Consider the following 19,994-nt stretch of genomic DNA (forward strand, 5'->3'; position numbering starts at 1 on the left):
ACTATCGAAGAAGAAAAAATAGTGAAAAGAAAAGAACAAACTAGGTTAATGTTTTAGTTTAAGCACTGCCTATGGATATGTGGCACATGGGCAACGAACCAATTTAGTCTAAAGCGGGACCCATGTGGGGCCAGCTTTTGCCACGTGAACCAATTAAGTTATCCACGTGGCATGGTGGGATCACTTGTAAGTTATCTCATGCTTTTCCCATCATGCCAAAGTTCCTCAGTCTCATGCTTTCCCTTTCATGAATCCATCTTTTGGTGCTTTTCTCCTTTATGAGTTTATGCTTTATCTTCTTAGTCTCCTCAGTCCTCATCCAATGTAGACCATGCTCCTTTTAATTCATTTTTCTTCTCTCTACGTACATGTATAAAAAAATACAATATGGAATTCAATCACTAATTGTAGGTGAAATAAAATACTATAAAACATATAGGAGTGAAATGTCGTCAATCGACTGAATAATGTACCAATTAAGCACCTAATTAATTAACCTCTTTTTACATGAAGAGAACTTGGTTGTGAAAAAAGAGTATAATAATGATTTTTTTATTTATCAATTTGAGTATAACAAGCATAAAAATAACTCTATATAGTATCCTAATTAGTTTCCACTTTTAATTGTCTGTCATAAAAAGCTTGAGAAATATTATTTTTACCACAATTCATAATATAGTTTGTAAAACATTTTTTTTTGGTATTTATTCATCTCATGCACATCATTAGTTTATCACATATCATAATAATATAGAGAGAGACACATAACAACTAATATAATTTTTTGACGGACAACAACTAATATTTTAAAAATTATTGTATGGATTGTTGTACATATATCACATTTCAAAAGGGTTTAAGTTGAGCTTTAACCCGTGAGATAATTAGTTATAAAAGAATTTAGTTTTAGAAAAGCATCACGTTTACATTGTGCGCGACGAGTAGCATTTGGGCATCCAAAACACAAGCAATTTAGGAGACAGAAATCATATAATTAGTAACCCATGCATGCATGCATGCATGCAATGCAAAACTATGAAACACACTTAAACCAATATAAGTGATCACAAAAGGTAGGTCGGTGTATTCTCCCACAACGAGAAAGCAATAACCATTTGAAGGCACGTATATAGCATAATTGGGTTGTTTGGCTTCTTTCTATCATATTTTTATATTCTAAATGAAAAAAATATTATATTCATTTCCATATTAATTTATTTTTCGAAAAACTTATGCATGTATGCAAAGTATATTGCTGACGAAAGGAAACAACCATGCATATCTTTTTCAGCTTGAAATCTGAAATTCTGAAAGCTCAAAAATACCTGTTCATACCAAGGTGGCGAGGGTCTACATGGATCACAAGCTTCGAGTGCAAAATATCGCTAAAGTAATAATTTTATAATTTGATTTGTATGGTTGAAGAAAATTTGAGAAAAGCGTAAAGCTATAACCTAATTTGAACTGCTGGAAAAGGTTTTCGGTAAATAACAAGTTATTATTATTATTATTATTATTAGTAGTAATCCTTGTCTTCCAAATTTTGGAAGAATGCGCGCTTTTTTTTTTTCATTTTATTCGTTTTTGTAATATATTTTTTTTTAAAAAAATGTAAATTATATTAAACTCAAAATGATATAACAATAAACATACACCGCAGCTAGAGAAAATAAAAAATCTTCCTAATACAAGAAGATCTATATGTGCATTTATCTATACATAAGAAACTTAATCTTGCTAATAACCTTTATTACAAAAAATCGATAATTTTAAAAAATCAGTTTGTTCTTAGACAGCCAGATGCAGTAAATTATAATTGCGATAGTCAGAAAACGAAATTTTCATTTTTGTAATATATTTGACTAAATGGTATGTGACATAGTTGTTGAATCTTGGTATATGACTAATTTTCAACATTTTCCCATCTAACAATCACCCTAAAACTTTGTAAAAAATATACCTTTTTTCCTGATTCGATAGGATTACTCTATTTCTCAATATATATCATGTACTCTCCTCTTTGCGATCAACATACCAAATACTTTTATTTTGAAGCTCATTCGAAAGTATTAATCTCATTGAAAGTCGAAGAATGGAATAGTGAGTTCAATACTTGATAATTTACAAAACTATCCATTTATTAAATTTGTTTAAATTAATATTTAAGATTGAAATCAAATAATCATTTTGAATAAAAAAATGTACTTGCAGTTTTATTCTTTAGTTTGGATTATGTGCAATTTTAATCTCTTAAATTTTGTGAAAAAAATAAGTTATTCCATTCTAAAAGTTAAGCAAATTTAGTTTTACCATTCATTTTATTCTCCATAAAACCTTTTAATTCTCATTTTTTTGTCTAAATTTTTCACAAATTGAATTATTTATATTGTATTAAACCTTATTTTACTCAAAATTCATTAGCTAACATTGAAATTAATCTAATAATAAAGAAAAATGAAACTCTTTTTAAACCTAATATCACATCTTTAAAAACATTTCTTTCAATATTAAGAACAGGCAGACCATAATTAATATTTCTTTCAATCCCATAAATATGTCAGTTGGACACATTTGGAATTGTAAGTTACTAAGTAAGCTAGGAGAGAAGAGTTAAATATATAGATAGTTTATATAAGTCATAAGTTTAAATTAATTACCTCAACACAGTTGTTATGCCAAAAGGAAAGTGGCATAAGAGAGCAAGGAATTTTGATTTCTAGCAAGTACCACTATTGTTTTGGGTGAAAATCTTCCAACCCTTTAACTTCAAGTGATATAGATTAAGGAAACAATGCATTACATAACAATTATGCTAAAATGGTTCATCTGTTAGCATATACCCAATATCGTTGAAAAGCAAACCCAGAGGTCATTGTTATTTCTTATTCCCCTTATTTTAATTCAAGCCATCATATGAGAGTTGGCTAAAAACTAAAACAGCAAATTCTAATACAGTGTTGTAAAAGAAGGAAAAAAGAAAAGAAAAAAGCAGCAACAAGCACCCTTCACTGCCAAACCAAGCATGCTTAATTTCATTCATTATTCAAGTCCTAACATCTTCCTGAAATGAAGGACAAACTGGTAGACCTTCTCAGGGTCTGGCAGAACTTTGGCAACAGATTCCCTTTGCAAACACCTCTTAATCCAAGCTGAGATTTTTGGTGAATGGTCTTCAACTTTGAAGCCCCCAAGCTTCTCATAAGCCAAAAACCAAGCCGAGTGACCAATGGCTATGATGTCCACATACCCAAAGGCATCACCACCAAAATAGTTCTTCTCCCCTAGGGCTTCCTCAAGATGCTTTAAAACTTCAATGAAGTCCCTAGTGCCCACTTCTCTCTCTTCTCCATTGCTTCCCCAGATACTCCTCCCGGTTTCAAATACCTTCCAAGTTTAAAAGTAACCATCCATAATCGTATATGCACACATAAATCTACATATAATTAATTTTAACCTCTAACTTACGAGAAATCATTACATAGTCGAGATCACCATAATACAACTAATATTCACATGATAAGTAATTAAATATTATTAATTCTTTCTTGTAATTAAAAAAATTCGACTACATGTTACATAATGATTAGACAAGAGCATGTTGATTCAAGACTATCTAACAATTTTTCCCAAGGTAGAGATTTGGATATTAGACATAGTTTTTGGGTTTATTTCAATCTCTTGTAAACCAAAACAACTTAGGATCACAGTTTTATCACACCATTCATTTTAGATGTTTTTCAAACATGCATTTTTAAACAGTAAAAACTTGTTGATAATCAGTTGAGTAAAAGATCAATTTCATAAGTATAAGCGATACAAATAACAAATGACATGTAATGCTATATTGAAAACACTTTACTATCCAAGTGTACTCTACATGTCAAAGGAACCAAATCAACAAATCACATCTTCTTAGTTGAACTAAACATATTAAGCATAAATTTAAAATGTTCAGAAATTTCAACACAAAATATTGTAAGGGGGTAACAAAACTTCTTAGAGTGTCAAAATATAAGAAAAAAAATTGGCACACGATACTCTTAGACAATAAGAATGAGACAACAACTAACTTTTTTGTCAATGTAATCAGTCCAGAATCTGGCTTGGGCACGATCATAAGCAAGAGTTGGAAGCAGTGGGTTGGAAGACCAGACTTCATCAATGTAGCTAACAATGATAGAAGACTCGGCTAGAGGTTTGTCATTGTGCAAGAGCACAGGAACCCTTTGATGGATAGGATTTGACTTCAGGAGAAGCTCACTCTTGCCTCCAAACAAATCCTCTTCACTGGCTACATAGTTCACCCCCTTCTCTTCCAAAGCAACTTTCACTCTTGCACAAAATGGGCTAGCCCAGAAGTCCAAAACCTCAACCTTGTCACCCTTTGACATGTTATTATCCTCTAAAGTTGGATGTCTTTTCTTTCTTTTCGGGTGATTAGAAGATTGTGAGGGAAGTTCAAATTTATAGTGAACAATTATAATTAGATGAAATCTTTGGAATTTACACGATGCCCACAATGTTCGTAGCTTAGTACTTCACAATGTTGCAACAATCTTGTACGTGTCAATTTCTGTGTTTTGGTTTTAACAACAGCCTTTAGTGTGAGGTGTCACTGAAGTTTCGCGAGGGGCGAAAAAGTACGTAGTATCAAATGGCCGGCTGAATGATAAGTAGTCATATTTTTTATTTTTTTTTATCATTGTTGACGATGAATCCAAACGGTGATTTGTTCTCAACCTACAACTTTTATTTATTCTTTAGATTTGTAAGTGGATACATATTAAATTTTGTACAAGTGGCTGGTTAAATATTAAAATTCCCATATAAATTTTGCAGCTTTAAAAAATAACAATGGATATGCCTGTGCTATTTATTTGTTTATTTATTTATTTTTGTGGATAGACCTGTGCTATTTCACCATTAAACTCCAGCCTATCTTGGCCACATCAAATTCAATCAATAACAAAAAATTGTGCTAAAAAAGGTGATATTTAGCATTCCTTTCGCATAATTAATTGATCAGCTATTCAAAAAATAAAGACATCTTTTGCTTAATCAGATAACAATTGCACAAACCAAAATTTTGTGCAAACACCTTTCAACCAACTCACTGACGGAAAGGAAAATTCAGAACTGAAATATAGCCAATTATGCAGGGAAACGGTACCCTTGATTGGATTTAAAAAATAATCATCTGTCAACATTTATTACACTTGGAAGTGGAAAATAGCAATCGAATCATGAAATGAATATATGATATGAAACCGTTATGTACATATATGTACAAAAGAATTGCACCTTCTGATTTTTCCAGTAAAATGTCCAACATAACTAAAATTATCCCTATTGCACAGCATTGGACTTTGAAACTTTTAAGCAAACACACATATGAAGAAAATATTCGGGATTCATCAAGTTGCTAACCACCCAAGAAAAAGGTATGTCTAAAATTGGTTCTATTCCTTGAACGCGTACAAATTTGATTTCAGCAATCTCAAGTGTGTTGCAAGATGACCCTGGATCAGATGAACTTTCTCCCTCTTCAATTTGGTTGATGTTTGCATCTCCTTCAGTTACAAAGGAATTTTCCGGAAAAAACTCGGGCAATATTCTTTTAACTGCATCATTTAAGCTAAAGTATTTACCTGCACGCAACAGATGTTTGCATCTCCTTCAGTTGTAGGAAAGTAAAGATGATGCTAACAATTAAATCATTTCTATTAATCATAAGCCGTTTAAGCAGAGTCAAAAGCGATATAAGCAGAGACAAAGGAATAGCAAAGGAAGCACGGACACTTTAAAATAGTAGCCATACCCATGCCATACACATTAATTATATTGTATTATATATTGTTACATCCATATGGTATCCTACAATTGTTAAAATTTGTCACATGTCTGTTGTATTATATTCTTGTCCCATATCGTATCCATGCTTTCTAAACTAATGCATGTTTATCTCCAGAGTGCATTAAGTATAAATTTATTTAAATATCAACTCTCATGCCCAAAAGGAGACAGACAGAAATCATTCATCAATAATAGGTAAGTCATGTAATAAAATGAAAATAACTACAATCATGACAGAAGATATAATGTTAACAAAAAACTTAAATATGTTTTTAGTCCTTTTATATGTCACAATTTTTCAACTTACTCGCTTATTTATTAGTAAATATAGAAGGACTTAAATAAATTTATAGTGAATTTAAAGCCCCATTCATAATGTATTTTAAAATGAGCAGTTCACTTTAAAAAAAATGCACGCTCATTTTAATTTTATGGTTTCCATTATGTAGCCTCCGCCACTCGATAAAGGTGTCATACACTTTAGGAGGTTTATTTGCCCCTAATAATCCAGTGACCACAGGAGCTTTACCACTGCTGCTACTTGGGAAGTAAATGATTGTCAGATTTTAATAAATCATTAATTGTTATGGTAGCTGTAAGATTACATATTATTCTCTTGTTTACGATTAGATATGATTTGATAGTAATTAGGGATTTAATCCTTATAACTCTTATTAGATTGATCCTATGTAATCAATACTTATCCTATTTGCTTATATAAATAAAGGCTTAGTGTGATCTCAAAGACACACAGCATTGCAGTAAAACACTGTTATAATAGCAAATAAAAAGAAGTTTGTGTGGATGTATGTTATGTTTGCAGCAGCTTGGTTAACAAACACAATAATTATAAACAAATTTCTTCCATTATATCATCTACGACACAAGATAGGTTATTAGGGAATTGCTTGGATTGATAATCAAGGAAACTGAAGCACTGCATATTTGCGTGTTATTATCTTCTCTTTGCTTTCTCTTTTTCATGTTATCTTCTAAGAGGATATATTCTTTGTTTAATTCATGAGATTTTTTGCTCTCCTCAAATAATAATGCCATAACTTGTAAATATTCATTTGTAGATGAAAAATAATGTTGCAGAAAAGAGCATAAAACAGAAAAAAGGACAATTATAATTATGTGGTCAAGATACACAGCCGAATTCAATCGAAATAGAAAGCACAAAATAATGTGAACAGAGACGTGGTATAATCACAAGCCCAATTGATCACACAACCCTATGAAAGAAAGATTAATGACTTCTATAAATCACTAATACTAAATGACCCAAAACACCTGACAAGTGGTTTAAACTGCCAAAATACAGGGGGAAAGAGTTATTATGGGTGAATAATCTAATCCTAAGATTTCATTAACTAATAAGGTTAAATGAATTGAAATTACAGTTAATATGACTGAAAATGATATATAGGTTAATATATGCTCTAAGTTGCAAATACCATATATATCACATTTCAGGTATTCTTTAATGATATTATAAACAATGAACTAGTTACGAAAGTGAAGAAAAGACCATAAGGACAACATATCCTCTAAAAGAAGAGAACAGAGAACAAGGAAAGAAAAGGAAAAAATTAATGCAAAATAGCCCTTCAAACTTCTAGTGTTGGATAAAAAACAGATAGCCCAAATGACAGCCACCAACTATTGCTAAATGCTAACAAAATCTTTTCTCACCGAAGATGAGAACTGTCAGGTAAGGTAATACACCAGATAAATATGTTGTAAATGACAGCCACCAAGGCTGCATGGCATGGCATCTCTTGGTGCTACCACCATGAAAACATCCATGCATGGAGAGTTTCCCAAGCCTCAGTATGCTTTATTCATCTTATTACTCTTCATAGTATATTTATTGTATACTTTCCTTATTTTCTATGCTTTATATGTGCTATCTAATACAGTGTGTCCTGTATTCTTTTTTGTTTCAGCTAATTACACTTCAATTCATTTTTCGGATAAACATTTTTCAATTTTTATACTCCTACTTAACTCATTTTTTTCAAACCTGATTTCTTCGGTTTTTTATTCTACTCAATTCTCAAGGACACATCAAGTGGGCTAATCCTCAGCTGTGGTTCTCTGTTCTTTTCCATTTTAGTCCATTCATATTTAAGTTTGAGCCTTTGCTGCACTATTGTTAAATTGTCCTTAATGATTAATTGTTTTTTCCAATAAAAATTTGCTATTATGTGTATAGCTCCTGATATAAAATACTAGGTCCTTTTATTCAGTTTTTATGGGTTTATTATTTTTTTCTAGGCTTAAATGCAATTTTGGTCCCTCTATTTTGCTCAATCCACAATTTTGGTCCCTCCATTTTAAAATAGAGACATTTGGTTCCTGTTTTAAAAATCCGTTATTTTAGTCCTCTATTTCAAAATAGAGACATTTGGTCCTCCTAATTTTACAAAATTTTCAATTTTAGTCAAATTCTCAATTTTGTCTACATTTTATTTCTTTTATTTTGATCCAATTGAATCCTAGACCCAACACATTCATTTAAGGTATCATAAAAAAATAATTTAATTAATTATAATGTAAGAAATAAAAGAAATAAAGTGTAGATAAAATTGAAGATTGGACCAAAATTGTTGATTTTTTAAAATATGGGGGATCAAATTTGTGAATTTTCTAAAATAGAAAGACCAAATGTCTCTTTTGAAATATGGGGACTAAATTCGCAGATTTTTCAAAAACAAAGTGACCAAATGTCTTTATTTTAAAATGGAAGGACTAAAATTGCAGATTGAGCAAAATAGGAGGACCAAAATTGCATTTAAGCCCTTTTTCTAGCATGATTATCTTTCTTTCCCCATTGCCCACCACTCCACCTTCACAAAATTATGGCTGCTTTTTGCCCTGACACCATTGACAACATGATGACTATTCACTTTACCATATGCAACTTCCCACACAGGGAAAAAAAGACAGTCATGGAAAGCAATAAATTTAAAAGTTACAAAGAAGGTTTCTCTACAAGACATGACTTACCATCTTCCTTATAAATCTCAACAGGTCGATTGATATATGAGACTTTGTCCCAATTATCAATTTGTGGAGCATCTTCAAAATCATCAAACTCCTCATTGACAGTCCACAGATATAAACGAACAGGAATCCTACCTAACAAAAGATAGTAGATGTTAAACACACAAAATAAGCTTATCAAGAAGCATTGGTACACATGCTCATGTTAAGAAATAGATATTCATACAGTATTACAGTTTTAAGTACAATTAGAAAGTAAAGATAAAAATAAGCTTAAATATGTTTATCATTACCTATATACTCCGTTTTCAGTTTACTACCTCAAAAAAAAATTGATTTTACTACCTGACATTTTTAAACTTTTGCTTTTGGTACCTTCTGTTAATCTAAGTCTGTTAAGTGATGACGTCCCATCATCACTTAACCAATGATGTGACACTTTGTTAGCTTCACATCATCACTTAACGGACCAAGACTAACAGCAGGTACCAAAAGCAAAAGTTTGGAAATGTTAGCTAGTAAAATCAATAAAATATTTTTTCAGATAATAAACTGAAAAAGAGATATATTACAAGTATGAAAAACATATTTAAGCCATAAAAATAAGAAGGAAAAATACAGTAACACAGATAGCCTCAGTAATAGCTCTTAGCCTTTACACATGATCACACCATACAGATATCCTTACGCACTCAGAATTGGTTTAATGCATTTGCAAATGTTTGAGAGATTCATAAGGAAGAAAGAGGCTCCTTGCCTGTGCTAGGAATTTTGAATTTACAGATAATAAGAAAAATCTTAATCTTCATAGATAAAAGAAGGAAATGTTAAAAAAAAGAAAGGACGGGGAGGACATGAAATTGTCTATAAAAGAAGAGGGGGAAAAAAGCCAAATTGGCACAAAAACTAGTTCATATTGCTTACCAGTCTTCACTTGTCCCGTAACATCAGTATCCCCTGGACTTTGTGGAGATTTAATCAAGACTGAACTAACATTTTCCATATATTCATCTTCAAAAGTTCCAAGCTTAAGCTTCGATGCCACCCGTCGATAAGTTTCCAAATTACCTACAATGCAAATGAGTGTTGACACAAGTCCAAGATAAGTGAGCAACAAAACAAATTCTCCATAAATTACCAAGGCAGATGCAACCCTTGTTTTTTTCTGGATTTTAATGTTGAGATTGGTTATATATCGCGCAAGTTCAACTGGCTTTTGGAATTGTATGTTCAACTGTGTGTTTTAAATATTTTTGTTGCCCAAAATAAAAAACAGAGAGACAAAATAATTTGGTTAACTCAAACTGTTTCTACTATGGGAAAGGTCCTGCATGTCTCTACCTAAGACCCTTAAAAAAGACTTACATTTTTAATCTTCATGACTGTTTGTGTCAATAAAGATAGGGTATAGATTTACTAAAAGACAGACAGGAACAGCACAAAAACACTTGCCCTATGTTTGATTTTAAAATTTCTGATGGGATAGCACAAAAGAAAAAATGAAGTACTGGGCAGAATGTAAAGAGGTTAAACTATCCCCTTTTCCTCAATGTTGTAACATGTAACCCACTCCCTTAACTCCCACACTGAATCACTGATAACTGGACCATAACACAAATGCAACTGCACAAATGATATATCAACACTCAAAAAATTCAACAGCTTTTGCTTGCTCATTTTTTCCGGTGGGTATCGGAATAATATGATACTATTATATAAACATTCATTATAATATTAAGAAATATATTAAACAATAATTTATTAAATTATAATGTGTGTGATATCATATAATGAGAAATACTAGGAACACACTCTCATTGGTTAAAATATATTGGAAACCACAAAATTTTGTGAGTCTCATGTCTTATTTAATGAACCTCCTGATTTTTGTAGATTTCAATAAATTCTTACTAATAGGAAAGGGAGTGTGTTAGAAAGATAGTGTGTTCCTAGCACTTCTCATTATATATTATATAATATAATATAAAAAAATAATTAAATGATAACTATTAAAATACTAAAATTTTATCTTGTGTCATTTCATAATTCAAAATAAACACTATATAGCACAAAGGGTATTATAGTAAAATTCACATTGTTTTCTATATATGTATACATATTAAACAACACAGCACCAAATTTCATGTGTTGTTTATGAATCACCAAACAATAGACAAAATGAAAACTAGTACTGTAACTCAACTACTTGTTTTGTGCTGTTTTGTCTGTCCTGTCCCTCAATGTGCATCAAACGCACACATAATGTTTGAGAAGAGGTACCTGAGCTTGGCCTGTTCACAAGTCAAGCAAAGCTTGACTGAACAAGGGCTATCCCAAACAAACCAACCTCAAGTTTGATAAATGGTAACTTCAGGTTTAATTCCAATCTAACCCAGATTACATTTGTGACCCCATCTAGATTCCTGAAAATTACTAAGCTTGGGTTGCACTGCCTCATCCACAGCCAGAAGAAAAATTGAGGGAATAACTTATTCCGAATAAGTATGCATGCAACCATCCATTGGTAGGGTAAGGCTATTAAAAAAGACTAATATTCCTTCATGTTTACTACTTATGGAATGAATATGAAGCTTTCATGGGAACAAACTTCACAATAGAAATTTATCAACAACCTTGCTAACATCATATAGGCTAGCCACCATAATAACTATTGGGCCTTTTAGTCAGCACTATCAGAAGACAAACAAGAGTAGGTCGGTAACTCAATACAGTAACCTCTATTTTAAAAATAATTGCACTATATATAATAGGAACTGGATCATAACATAAATGTAGAGAAATAGGTAAAGAACTGGAAATTGTATTGATATTCTCTCTTATGTCGGTTATGAATCAAAGTGATTGTAGAAATAGATACAAGGCATCAAAGAGAATTACATATGTAGTCTCACACTCTCTCTATTCCCACCAATTAACTATCAATAAAAAAACGACTCAGGCTCTACATGTTTATGTTTATCCTATTTTGCTTAACATTCACCTGCTAATAATCTATTTGATTGAAATAAGTGAAAATCCTATCCTCCTCCTCCTCCTCCTCCTCCTCCCAACACCTGGGCGAGGACATTTTACAGGTCGAATATAAAATCACTCAAGGGCATCCCAAAGAGAAACAGAATACTAGATTTCATATCAAGCAATTACCAACAGTACCATTTAAAACAGAGCCCCAGAGCTCCACCTGATCAGTTTGAGACATGTTCATCACATTTTTGCTATTCCCATTTATTACATATGCAGCCTGCAGTAAAATCAAAATCCAGTTAATGACAGTGAACACAAGATCATTTAACATCTCACATGTATTGCCATTGGGACAACATAACAAGTTTTCACTGAAGTTAATTCTAAAACAGGGATGAGGGACATAAAGTTGAATGCAATATCCCACTTCCCTACCTAGCAAGGTTATCAATGGCAGATGCCGGAGTATGGTGGAATGCCAAAATTCCACTATAGAAACATGTTATTGCGGCCTATGGCGCCACTATAGCGGGCCACCCTTCACAATTTGCCCATTGCAGAGGGATCAAAAAACGACATGTTATAGTGTTATGGCGCCACTATAATGATTATTTAACAACATTGCTACCTAGAGTCCTACACCACCTAATTTGGCTGGAAAACCCACTGCTCTGCAAGTTAATGCACTAACTGCTACTTTCTTTTGGATTCCAGTCTAATATACAAATTAAGGTTTGGTAGCAAAACATGGCCAGTGACTTTAAAAATATTAGCATGTGAAATAAGGAAGTTGTGGATAGTCAGAAAAGACCCACGTTATGGATGGTTTACTCTAAAAGGAATAAGAAGGGCCTTGCGGAGAGCCAGTTAGCTGAGGTTGAAAGTAGAGGAAGGGAGACCACGTCAGAAAAGGGGAATTTAGTAAGCAGAGTGGAGAATAGGGGATCTGTTGTGGGAAATCATAGTTTAGTTTATTAGGCATTTTGCGAAGCAGAGAATATTTTCTTTGAGGAGCTTAGGCTCTGGTTTCTTTCTTTTACTTCTATAATAGCTCTTGAGCTCTCTTCAATTCAATAAAACTCATCTTATTCAGAATTTTGTTTTCTGGGTTCCTACCACCTTAGCATATTATTACTAAATTACTAATCTTACCTACTACTTAGCTCAAAGATGTCTTCCCTTACCATATCATTACTGATTTTATCATAGATGCATATTGAGTAGTAGTAAATAATATCAATTCTTCCAAGATATGGGAGACCTGAAAACATCATAGATTCCATTTGAGAATTCCTTATTTGAAAGCAGCAGGGGGTTCTAGCTAGGATATTCCACAAAACCCATCAATCCATAAACTTTTATTATTAAAGCACATTTTATAGCAGACAAACATCACACTAACTTGGTCCATAAGCTTCACGTCTGTCCAGCAAACCACCATTACCTTAATATATCCTAAATAAGTCTTCAATTTAACCAAGTTCCACAACTCTTATCCATCCAAGATCATAACCCTAGCCCTTGACATCATAGTTTCCTTACTATCCTATTCCAATAAACCATGTAACGGACTAAGGTGAGATGTGTTTAAAGATTCATATAAGCAAGTACCAGTAAATGCATATGTTTGAGTTTATAAGCATCTTCTTGAAAAGTTGAACAGGCATAAGACATCATATTATAAATCAAACAAGTACCATCATAAGCACGGGCACACACAAAGAAGAAATCACATAACTGACCTCTTTCAGTGAGTTAATAAAGCTCCACTTTACACTGTCTTCACCTTCACAGGGAAGTAATATATTACTTGGATATCCTCTGAAGTGTACCTACAAATAAGAGGCTACAGAGATTGAATATTGTTGCACGTGGAAAGATGATTTTTGTAAGGGCCACTAAAATTTTTGTAGTAAATCAGTCCTAATTTCTACAAGCACTTTTAATTTTTAATGTTATTTGATTCCCCAAGTTCAGGAACTTTCCTAGTTTCTTGAATAACAACACCACCAAGCAGGTAGAGATGAATTGGGAAGAAATCCAAAAGGTAGCCTTCATAGAACATAGAGCTACATTCATATGATATTCAAAGCATTTAATTTCTATCCACAGTCTGTAAAACATTTTACAGACATCAAATAGGAAATTAGGAATTCCACCTATTGTCACGTCATCCCATTTATGAATATGATGAGGCAGTAGGATGAACTCCTATTGGAAGCTAGTGTGGAAAATAATTACACCAATGATACATATGAATTAAACTCTAATACTCTATTCAAATTATGGAATAAATAAATTACAAAGGCTTTATGATAAGAAAAACATATACTATCAATGTAAAGCAGTTTTATAGTGTCATCTAATCACAATTCCACCGCCACTTATAGTAAGTTTGATTTGATGACTTTCACAATAGCTACCTTAAAAGTCATACCAATGGTGATTTCTGATTGGTTGACCGCGCAAAATTGTTTACCCTCGACTGTACACAATCATTAAACTCTAGTGTTAAATTGCTTCATGCAACTAATATCTAAATGAGCCAATTCCTAGCAAACAATATAAATAGTTCAAACCAGATGAAATTTCAACATAAAAAATATTCCTCCATCCCAACAGACTTCAGTTTAAAAACCGAGAAGGTGATCAGTCAAATTGACTGAAGAGGAAACCAAAGACAAAATCGAAAAAGTCGTTACCGTTAAATTCCACGGCCTCTCTGGCTCCACGCACAAAAGATCAAAAAGAACTCCAGTAGGTATATACCTGCACTTGCCACAAAAACCAAAACAGTTAGTGTAAATGCGACAATTGAAAAAACCGCAAAAATGCATTATAATTGTAAGACACACACCACTTGAGAGGGAGGCCTTTGTACTCAAACCAAATGGTGTCGACTCCAGGTGGAAGCGTGCTGCTGAACTGAGGCTTCAATAGCGAAATCAGCAAAGGCAAATAACCTAGCCGAGGTGCCAACACCTGAAACCAAAATATAAATTGAAAAGTAACGATTAATTAGCTAAAACTTTTAGGTAGGAGAAAAAACCCTATGTTAAAAACGAAGTTTGAGTGTAGCGTGAGAAGAATACGAGAGCGGGTGGAGGAGGAGGGAGAGTGGTGACTTCGGATTCGTGGAGGTGAATCTGGAGAGGAATTGCCCCTTCCCAAACGTGCTTCTGCGCTTCACTCATTTCTTCTTCCAGATCTCTTTCTCTCTCAGTCTCTCTGCAGTCTTATACCTTCGTTAACTGCGCTTCTTCTATGACTCTTAGACAAAATCGCTCACGTTAGTTCTTCTAATTATTTTTCTTTCTCTTTCTCTTTCTCTTTGTTTTTTCTTTTTCTTTCAAGTATTAGTACGTTAGTGCCATGGTGTAAATGATCTCAATTTGGTCTTTTTTTTATCTAATTTAATTAAATTTAAGAATTAAGTTTTTCTATTTTGTCAATTTAATTTAATTAGATTTGATTGATTATCAGATTAGATCATTAAAAAAAACTGTATCTTTTTAAGTCTTAAGAAAAAAATTTAAAAAATCTTTAAATTCAAATATAATAAGAATATTTTTTTTCACATATTAGTAAGAATATTTTAAAAATTAATATTCATAAAATATTTTATTATTCATATGATATATACTCATCATAAAACAATGTTATTACTTTAAAATAAATATAAAAAGATCAACTCAAATAATATAGTATCTTAACATAAAAAAATATATATTACTTTGGAAATGAAGTATACTTAATTTAGGATTTATATAATAGTAATTTTACTTTTAATTGTATGAGATAAAATGAGTTTTGATCCGTTATATAACTTTAAATATGTTACTCAATCCAATTTTAATTAAATTCATTAAATTAAAATTAATATAATCTAATAACATAATTCAACCCATAAAAATCTAATCAGATTGATTAAACAAATTCACAAATTGGATTCAAGCCCTTCTATCCCTGATTAATACTTTGTTTCTTATTTGGATAATTGTTTTTTTACAACAAAATTTTAGAATTTCTTTACCGTTAGATAGATAAAAAGAAGTATTAAATGCAATAGATAATGTGATGAGAAGAAAACACATTAAGATTATGAAAATTGTAATTATTGTCGTGTTTAATGTTTTTAAATCTGATAAATAAAAATAAATTTTTTCAGATCTGAGTCGGTGAATCCAATGTCAGTTGATTGGGCTTAAGGCCTTTTTGTTTTGGGAGTCAAGTATTTGTTTAATCTTGTCTCAATATTTAGAATAATCTTCAAAAATAGTATAAGTCAAGAATTTTCATATTTTAAATTTAAAAAATATTGATCTCTAATTTTATGGGAAGCTAATTTTTTAATTTTTCATTTTTTTTATTTTCATTTATAATACATACATATATATATATATATATATATTCAAAAATAAAAAAGAAAGTATTCTAAAAAGCTTAATCCACATAAATTCAAAAATTAATTCAAGGAATTATTATAATATCTGAATATATAGATGTATTTACGTGTAGAGAGAAAAAGAAAGTATCATTTAGTTTAAAAATTGGACGAGGATACACTTACAATTCTAGGAAAGACTAAGTTTGAAAGATTAAGTAGAGATCACAATGGAAAATTTTTATGAGGCTTCTTTGAGAGTGTAGGAGAATCTAATATTCTCCATGTTGAGATTATGGCTCTTCTTGTTGGCATTCGTCTTTGTTGAGAGGGTAGATTTAAGAGGTTTGTTTGTCTCTCTTACTCCAAACAATTATTACTTTAGTTAAGAAAGTGGGTGTTTGTTTATCATCTTGATGCCAATGAGCTAAAACTATGTGTAATTGTAGGAAGTAAAATATTGTGCAGAACTAAGATGGGTGCTAAAAGAATCGATAGTTTTGTTGTTCTCCATCAACCTCCCTGGAGTTAAACTTGTTGCTTTTCTGTTCAATTTTTATTTTCTCTTGTAAAAAATAAAAAAAAAAAACTAGGTATAAATTGTATACTTTCCTTTTCTTTATATGCTAAGCTTTCATTGGTTAACATGTAATTAGAAAAATAAGAAAATAGTTTCTAAATTAAAATTGTGAAAGATTTTTATGTTATTATTTAAGAGTTTAATGCTCATATATTATATTTTGTTATTATTAATTAATAATAAATTATCATCTATACGATGAGTAATTAAATAATTATTATAAAGTTCAATATTTTTTTACTACAATAATTAAGGTCATTTGTAACTAAATGATAATATAAAATTATCTTGTATTTTTTCGTTATTTATTATAAATTTTGATATATATAATAAATTTATTAATTTTTATTATAATTATTTTTGTACGGAAAATGTAATAAAATTGTTAAAAACCATATTTAACTATTTTTTAGGAAAAACAGTGGATAGAAATTAATTTTTTGTATAGAGATAGAAATTAAAGTCTAAAGAGTATATAGTTAACACTCATCTTAAATGCTTTTTATCCCTATTGTTAGTGGCAGTTCAGGCACCTTGCAAGACCTTGTAACACAAAACAAAACAAACCCATACACCGCAAAAAACCGGCACTCGTGGACCAAAAAACCAGATGCAAGCAAAATGACACACAACACTCACAATCATTGCCACCAGTTTTTGCATCCGACGGTACCGTATTGTTGTTGTTGTTGTGTGTAAGCAATTCCAATTCTCGCACCCATGTTCGCATTTTACTCCTCGAATTGAATCTAGCTTCTGCAGTTATCACGTCCCCATCATCCTCCAAAAAAAAAAAAACGAAATAACCTTCAAATTCTTCAACCCCAAGCCATTCACGACCCCCCCCCTCCAACTTTCTCTCCGACCCTTTTCCCAAGTCGGAGAAAAGTTTTGTTTTTTCCTCGGATCTCAGGTTTTCCTCTTAGTTTTCCTTCACGGGTCGTGTCAAAAACCAAAAAAGCCCTTATGTGAGTGTCAAAGGGATCTGGGGCAATGTTAGGGGCGGTGCAGTTGGGGCTATTAGCAGCGTGTGTGGTTCTGTTTGTGCCTATGGGCATGGCAGGGTGGCACTTGAGTCGCAACAAGGTTCTCTTCTTCAGTGGCGCACTTTTCATAACTCTCGCAGTTGGGGTTCACCTCACACCTTATTTCCCTTCGGTTTCTGATTTCGTCACATCGGTTTCCTCGTCTTCCGTAAACGTTGTCGTGGACGATCGCGATTCGTGTGTTTCCTTGCTTCACGAGATTGTCTGGGAGGTGAGACCAAGAAGGGTGTTTGACTTTGAGTTAAATGACAACAACAATTCCGTGAATTACGACAAGTCTTGGTCTTGGAAGAGATCAGGTTCCGTTGATTCGTGTGAGTTTCAGAGGCTCAAACGGTACGACGTTTCGGTTTTGCTTAATGGGTCTTGGGTTGTGATCGCTGGGGACTCGCAAGCTCGAATCTTTGCGCTGTCGTTGCTGAGTTTGGTTCTGGAACCGGAGGGTATGGAATCTGTTAAAGGGTCTTTGTTCAAGAGGCATAGTGATTACCACACCGTGGTTGATGAGATTGGAATGAAGTTGGATTTCATGTGGGCACCTTATGTCACCAATTTGACTAGTTTGGTTGCTGGGTTTAAGAGGAATCGCGTTTATCCCGATCTTTTGGTGATGGGTTCTGGATTGTGGCATATGCTGCACTTCACCAATGCTTCGGATTATGGTTTCTCTTTGGGGCTTTTGAGGAGTTCAGTTACTTCATTGCTGCCGGTGTCATCGGAATTTGGCAACGATGAGGCTGTGGCGGTTTCTGCATCGGTTAGATCCCCTCACTTGTTTTGGCTCGGGATGCCAACTTTGGTGAACTCAATGTTGAATACAAAGGAGAAGAGGGAGAAGATGACTGATCTAATGTGGGGAGAATATGAAAGAGAGGTTCAGGGAAGTGGCATGTTGAGGCAGTTTGGGGGTCCACTTCAACTGGTGGATATAGGGTCATTGAGTAGGAATTGTGGGATCAAGTGTACAGTTGATGGGATGCATTATGATGGGGTTGTTTATGAGGCTGGAGTTCAGATTTTGTTGAATGCATTGCTTATTGAATCTCATCAGAGGCTATGAAGTTTGTAGCATTGGTGTGGTTCCCCCCCTCTTAGATGTGCTCAGCTCAGCTCCCTCTGAAGGGGGGATATATACCGTAGGACTCTCCAACGATTTTGATTAATAGAAGTTGAGTTCTCCATGATAGCTTGCAAATTTTTGCCTGGTTTCTTCCGGGGCATTAGATTCAATTAGTTTTAGAGTGATTATTACTTGTTTAGTAAACCACATTTGAAATTCTTTTTTGTTTTCTCTTTTTATTTTTCTCCTGTTTCGTTGTATGCTAACAGCTCATGTATTAGTCACAAAAATTGGAAACTCAAATGTCTGTACAAACAGTTCACACGTGCTTTTAACCACAATTTAATTGGCATTCATTTCTGAGTTCTTTATATAAATATCCTTTAGGCTGACTAGAATGTAGTGGCATGTTGATGTACAATGATTTCTGTTTGTTACTTTCTCTTCCTGGCTCATTTTTTGTGAGATGTGTTATTGATTGGTGTAATCAACCATGAAACCGTTGTTTGTTTTCTTCTTCATGGATAATTATAATCAATTGGAGTCCGTCCAATGTTTTTCCTTTTGACACAAGTATAGGACAGGTCTTAACAGCTCCATGGTTCATTTGGCATTCATTTGATGGTAAGCAATCATCATTCTGATATTATGTCATTATTTCGGGGTCCTTTACACCTTTTGTTGCCTGAAGGTATAATTATCAATGAACGAAATTTTTGGTTAAAACTCTAATGACCATTCATTTGTTTATTAAGGTATCATACAACAATTTTTAATTTTGCATTTTAAAGCAAGTATGGACTTAACTAACACGTTTAATAAGAATAGGACATCTAGATGGCTTAGGCCTATCAATAGAGAACAGAACAGTAGTATATTTGAGGGAAAGGAAAACTTTGGCATGTGTTGAATTTGACGACCCCAATTTTTGCATTCAGCTGTATTAAGGCCGATAGTGGTTAAAAAAATTGACAGACTAACGGCTTACTACTAGTAGTGAAATACAAAGCATTGAGAACGTGGAAAAAACAAATAGATAAAAAATATATATATATAAATCAATCAAAACTCTAACAA

General features: G+C 32.7%; 3 protein-coding genes across 3 annotated transcripts; 1 reads left to right on the forward strand and 2 right to left on the reverse strand.

Annotated features, from left to right (window-relative positions):
• Positions 1 to 2,759: 2,759 nt before the first annotated feature.
• LOC114384669 (glutathione S-transferase U19-like) lies at positions 2,760 to 4,444 on the reverse strand. Its single transcript, XM_028344382.1, has 2 exons — positions 4,071 to 4,444; positions 2,760 to 3,384 (listed from the first exon to the last, which is right to left on the reverse strand). The coding sequence occupies exons 1-2, from the start codon at positions 4,389 to 4,391 to the stop codon at positions 3,040 to 3,042; spliced, it is 666 nt and encodes a 221-aa protein (XP_028200183.1). The 5' UTR covers positions 4,392 to 4,444; the 3' UTR covers positions 2,760 to 3,039.
• Positions 4,445 to 5,142: 698 nt separating this feature from the next.
• Positions 5,143 to 15,176, reverse strand: LOC114385373 (autophagy protein 5-like). Its single transcript, XM_028345422.1, has 8 exons — positions 14,940 to 15,176; positions 14,705 to 14,829; positions 14,550 to 14,616; positions 13,590 to 13,679; positions 12,037 to 12,124; positions 9,787 to 9,930; positions 8,866 to 8,997; positions 5,143 to 5,648 (listed from the first exon to the last, which is right to left on the reverse strand). Exons 1-8 carry the CDS (start codon positions 15,039 to 15,041, stop codon positions 5,347 to 5,349), a joined length of 1,050 nt encoding a protein of 349 aa, XP_028201223.1. The 5' UTR covers positions 15,042 to 15,176; the 3' UTR covers positions 5,143 to 5,346.
• A 2,145-nt stretch (positions 15,177 to 17,321) lies between these two features.
• LOC114383437 lies at positions 17,322 to 19,312 on the forward strand. The gene has a single exon (XM_028343114.1). It carries the CDS (start codon positions 17,805 to 17,807, stop codon positions 18,915 to 18,917), a length of 1,113 nt encoding a protein of 370 aa, XP_028198915.1. The 5' UTR covers positions 17,322 to 17,804; the 3' UTR covers positions 18,918 to 19,312.
• The last annotated feature ends 682 nt before the right edge of the window (positions 19,313 to 19,994 follow it).

Source organism: Glycine soja, chromosome 14 (assembly GCF_004193775.1).
Source record: "Glycine soja cultivar W05 chromosome 14, ASM419377v2, whole genome shotgun sequence".
Classification (NCBI taxonomy): domain Eukaryota; kingdom Viridiplantae; phylum Streptophyta; class Magnoliopsida; order Fabales; family Fabaceae; genus Glycine; species Glycine soja.

What these genes read in the sequence shown, in the direction of transcription:
- LOC114384669 (XM_028344382.1), bottom strand. Translation starts at nt 4,391, where the DNA reads ATGTCAAAGGGTGACAAGGTTGAGGTTTTGGACTTCTGGGCTAGCCCA. An exon ending in CTGATTACATTGACAAAAAA is followed by an intron (nt 3,385 to 4,070) that starts GTTAGTTGTTGT and finishes TAAACTTGGAAG; the next exon opens with GTATTTGAAACCGGGAGGAG.
- LOC114385373 (XM_028345422.1), bottom strand. Translation starts at nt 15,041, where the DNA reads ATGAGTGAAGCGCAGAAGCACGTTTGGGAAGGGGCAATTCCTCTCCAG. An exon ending in AAAGGCCTCCCTCTCAAGTG is followed by an intron (nt 14,617 to 14,704) that starts GTGTGTGTCTTA and finishes TGGCAAGTGCAG; the next exon opens with GTATATACCTACTGGAGTTC. An exon ending in CTGGGGCTCTGTTTTAAATG is followed by an intron (nt 9,931 to 12,036) that starts GTACTGTTGGTA and finishes TTTGCATTGTAG; the next exon opens with GTAATTTGGAAACTTATCGA.
- LOC114383437 (XM_028343114.1), top strand. Translation starts at nt 17,805, where the DNA reads ATGTTAGGGGCGGTGCAGTTGGGGCTATTAGCAGCGTGTGTGGTTCTG.